The sequence below is a fragment of the Engraulis encrasicolus genome, chromosome 22, assembly GCF_034702125.1.
Source record: "Engraulis encrasicolus isolate BLACKSEA-1 chromosome 22, IST_EnEncr_1.0, whole genome shotgun sequence".
In the NCBI taxonomy this organism is placed as follows: Eukaryota; Metazoa; Chordata; class Actinopteri; order Clupeiformes; family Engraulidae; genus Engraulis; species Engraulis encrasicolus.
The window spans coordinates 49,954,223-49,959,213 of NC_085878.1; the positions used below are offsets into that span (position 1 = coordinate 49,954,223).

The 4,991-nt window shown below is 45.2% G+C and overlaps 1 protein-coding gene across 3 annotated transcripts in view; it reads left to right on the forward strand.

Annotated features, from left to right (window-relative positions):
• Nucleotides 1–3,196, forward strand: part of fam13b (family with sequence similarity 13 member B) — a 56,430-nt gene extending 53,234 nt beyond the window's left edge. For all 3 annotated transcript variants that reach the window (XM_063188583.1, XM_063188585.1, XM_063188586.1), the window contains one exon: nt 50–3,196. In XM_063188583.1, coding sequence (XP_063044653.1) covers nt 50–173 — 124 coding nt within the window. In that variant the 3' untranslated portion in view covers nt 174–3,196. The remainder of the gene's footprint in view (nt 1–49) is intronic.
• Nucleotides 3,197–4,991: the final 1,795 nt, after the last annotated feature.

The following is a 4,991-nucleotide window of genomic DNA, read 5'->3' on the forward strand; positions in this document are numbered from 1 at the left end:
CACATACATATACACGCACACTTAATCATGTCTTGTTTGTGTGTTGCAGGACCGCTCAGAAGGAGGACCGGCTGCCCATGATGGATGAGTACAAGGAGTACAAGCGCATCAAGGCCAAGCTCCGCCTCCTGGAAGTGCTCATCAGCAAACAGGACTCCTCCAAATCCATCTAGAGTCCCAACCGTCACCATGACGACTGCATTGTACACAACACCATCCATCACCCACAGTAACAGTTTCTGTGGCAACCAAAAATGTTACCATAACCTTGATGGCAGACCACATACCTTACTGCCTTTCCCTCTAATCTCTTTATCACTCTCTCACACACTCACATGTATATGCACACAAACAAACACACACACATGCACACAAACAAACACACACATGCACATGAACACACATGCCCACACGCACACGCACACAAGCAATGACTGAGATTTTTCTTTTCATTCTTGGACTAACTAAAGACTACACAAAAAAAACAGAAAGGATTTTTTTCTCTCTAAGACAAATAAGCAATTTTGTCTTGTCCTAATCCTGGTTGTGTTGTCTGTCCTGGTTTTGTTTATATTTTTATGTAATATATCACACTGACGTAACACACCCTCACCCTCACAGAAACACACGGTGAAAGAGGCCGAAGAGTGAGAGGGGGGTTTTCAAGGACATCGTCGGTGCCACAGCACATTGGCTGACTTTCTTTTCATAGTGTGTGTGTGTGTGTCTGTGTGAAAGAGAAGGCGAAAATATTGTGTGTATTGCATATGTGCATAAGAATTTGTATGTGCTCAGTGTATTTAAAACGGTAAACCCATGTGCACACTTTGTCCTGTTATAGTATGTTAAAGCGGGCATATGAAAAGAGTTTGTGTGTGTCCCCTGAATTGCTTTTCTGCCATTTTCTGACTGAGGTTGGAGCAAAAGTGAAATGGTTGACCATGCAACAGTCCCTGCTTTATCCGCGCGTAAAAACACTCTAGGAGTGTGTATGCGCGCGCACATTTGTGTGTGTCTGTATATTCACCCAATGGGAGTCAGTGTTGCCTGAGGACTTATCCCCCCAAGTGTGTGTGTGTGCGTGTCCAGTTGTGTCTGACGCCTACTTTCTATTGATACACAGACTTGAATGTATGTTTGTTTCTGCTTTACGAGCTCCTGGGGAAGTTCTGAATGGTGGTGGGAACCAGTTTAGGACGTCAGCAGCCTCTGTGGCTGTCTGGGACTTTAAGGGACATTTTTGAGGCTTAGTGAAGCATCAAAAAAACACTGTTGGATAGATAGGTGGTCTGTGATGGAGTGACCATCATCTGGGGTAGTGGGTGCAGTGCACTCGGTGAAGGACAACTCGACTTCAGAAGCTTAAAATCTAGTGCCACATATTCCAAATTACCTTGTCTCTTACCTGTCCAAATACCCTAATTAGACAGGTCAAATCTGGTCATTTGGAATGTATGTCACTGGATTGTACCTTCTAAATCCAGGTTGCCCATCGATGGGAGTGACTCACAACTAGGATTGTGGGTGCACTCTGTCCCACCAACCGACCCTGACTCTTTGGTGTAGGTGGGTCAGAGTCCCTATGTTGTTACACCAGAATATATGGGTAGAAATTGAGTCCTGGCTGACAGTGCAACTCTACTCACTTTTCTTCCATGCTCATCTTGCACGTCTGCCCCTTCCTTCAGTTGAGAGGTGCTACAACATGTGCATTAGAGCTAGCTTTCACATTGCTTTGACATGTCAAGAAAGAAGAACTCGAGCAGTGAGATTTCTGTCGCAGCTGCATTTCAACTCAGCCTTACACCAGTACCTCATCTCTCTCTCTCTCTCTCTCTGTCTCTCTCTGTCTCTCTCTCTCTCTCTCTCTCTCTCTCTCTCTCTCTCTCTCTCTCTCTCTCTCTCTCTCTCTCTCTCTCTCTCTCTCTCTCTCTCTCTCTCTCTCTCTCTCTCTCTCCCCCCCTCCCTCCCTCCCTCCCTACATTTCATACACTGCATCTTCATGCACTCAGCTCCCTTCATGTCTCTTGGACTGTTTACATTCCCACTGAGAAATACATAAAAGGATTGAGTTAGACAGTCCATCACATTCCTCGTCTCTCTCTCTCTCTCTATCTGTGCTTTGTGTGTGTGTGTTGAATGTTCCTCCCTTAACCTCATAATCAGAGTGTATTGTGAAAAGGAGAGCAGACAAGGCTGCTCGTTTGGGTTGTGTCAACCTGTTAGAGCTCACCTGTTGTTGACCTGAACTATATTGTACACAGAATTCAGGCCTCAGTGAAGAGGGTGAATCAATATTGCTTCATCACCATCGCTGATGCTGTCCCTTTCACTGTGTGCGCGTGTGTGATGACAATTGTCTATGTATTCTGTGGGGTAGAAGTCAGAGTATTTCAGTTGTGTGAGAATTGGCGGGATGCATATTTTGACTCAGTACTTCAGTATAACAAGGCATTAAGAACCATGCTTGGACAATAAAGCAAACGCGCACAGAGCCACAGCACTTGCTATGAAAGAAAGAAACATTTGCTGGCTGCCTCTTCACTGACATTCAGTGGAGGAAGTATTACCATCGCATTGTGTATACAGTCTTTCCAGTCTAGATAGGTAATGGTTGTCTGTCTTTTTTTTCTTTTCTTGGGGTGTGTGTGTGTGTGTGTGTAAGGGAATGGGGGAACGTTGTCGATACATTATTTGCACAGCATTCAGCGAATGCATCCTTTATATTTTTTGTTGTATTTTTCCATGTGTGGTCATAGCAGTGGGGAAAGCACTATGAGCATTGGAACGTGCCACATGGGCGCCACTACCGGTAACTTATTTCCTGCATGACAGAGCTCCTACCCGTGTGAGACATACTCCTGCATTCGAAAATAGAGAAATTGTTTGTACTCGTTTCTTTTATTTTGTAAGCGTGTTTTGCTGCTCGATGCCGGGCCGCTCTACTTGGTGTAGCCCTGTGTGCAGTTGCTCCGCAGCCTATAAGCTAGATGTATAGTGGTGAGCTTGCATGGCCAACCTCTATTTTTTTTGTGTGTGTTTTACTCGTTTGTTTGTTCATTTGTTTCGGTGCCATGACAAATAAGCAATAACATTAGTGTCCAGGGCGCCGGCCCACAGGGTGCGGAAGGCCTCTTGTATCCACACTATGTATCTAGTATGTGCATTTTCCCAATAAATTGCTTGTGAATACTCAGCCTTGCCTTGTGTCTATTCTTGAGTTATTTACAGTAGGGAACAGTATTTGATATGCTGTTGATTTTACACATTCTCATCTTTCCAAGTGATACAGGGATCTGTAATTTTCATCAAAGGTTCAAGTATGAACAACAGAATCTAACCACAAAATCACATTGTATTACCTCAAAACTTGATTTCCTTTTTTGTGCATGGAATAAACATTTGATACAGGACATACCAAGTCCACCTCTACAATGAATACTGGTTGAGAATCACATAGGCAAGGTGCTTCCTGTAACTCTTGGTCTGCTTTGCACACACTGCAGTAGAGGTGTGTATTCCTTATATACAGTACAGTAGGTCTTATCCAGACCTTTCAGGGTTCTTGGGCTAAATTTGACAAAATGAAAGCTCTTTATCCACAGGCTAGTATGTGCAATTCCCAAGAAATGGCTTCTGAATATTGAGCCCTGCCTTGTGTCTGTTCTGTGTTGCTTTAATAAATCGTGCTGTCCGTAATGCTCAAGTTAATAGGGTTACCTGGCAGCAGTGTTGCCAGATGGAGGCATCATGGTCTACCAAAAATACAGAACGACATGAATCTTTGAGTGAGATAAGGGAGCCATCTCTATTTGAGACGCTCTTTGTCTGTCACCCTTGGAAGACTATAACATCACTCCTGATTGGGCAAGCTACGATGGGGCGGGACGCCCACTTTGCCAAAACTACATTGCTCAGGCGTTTTCCCTGATTCCCTCACTTTCGAGTCACGCTCTCTTCGGATAAAGCTAGAAGGGTGTAGTAGAGAGATTGCTCCCTCATCTCACTCAAAGAACCGGGGACATATTCATGTGCTATTGTTCTTTTTCACAAGACTCTGTTCACCATCCCTATGGGAGCCTAATCATTCCCGGATGGCAGCCCTCGACCGACCACAAGAGCAGGACATTCCATAAGGTCCCCTGTATGGATGGCGCTCACATCACACTAATGGCCAGTCGTGGACGTACCCAGAACAACCCTAACCCTGTCACAGAGGCAGAGCGGTCACATCAAGCCGGTAGAACCGGCCAGCCGCCCTACACACCTCCTAAAAAGCAGCACCCCTAAAGAGGGCCCAGGATGTGGAAACCGTGCGTGTATAGTGCACCCTGACCTGAGCAGGGGGTGGAGGCCACTTAGACTCATAAGCCAATACAATGGCCTGAACGATTTTGATTTAGATAGCCTCTGTTTAGGCAACGCAAGCCCTTTGGAGGCGTTAGCGAAGTGCACAAACAGCTGCTCAGTCTTCCTGAAAGAGTGAGCCCTGTCCATGTAAATGTGTAATGCGTGCACAGGGCACAGGTTGTGCTTGTGCCGCTGTTCTGCCGAACTGGAAGGAGGAGCGCAAAAAGCTTGAAGCTCTATTGGCTCACAACTGAAAGCATTCTGAATTTTGGGAATGAACGCGGGGTTCTCAAATTGTACCCACAAAAGTGGTAACACTCCTAAGCTAAGGGGTCAAAGGGGTCACTTGTCCCGGGCCCAGAATCGGATCCTCATTACTATATGTATGTATTGGGTTTTACAGGATACAGGGGGTAGATAAAATTACCCCGCTCTCCCCTATGTAATTGAATGACCAGATATGGGGAATTAATTGGGTTGTAGGGTTAGCGTTTGGGGACCAATAGACTGCCACGTCTTCTTCAAGTTCAAATGAATGGAGTTCTTCATTGCTTTTCCCGGATGTTTGCTTTCATGGATTGTAATGTATACAGTTATACATCTCAGACAGACAGACAGACAGACACACACACACACACAAA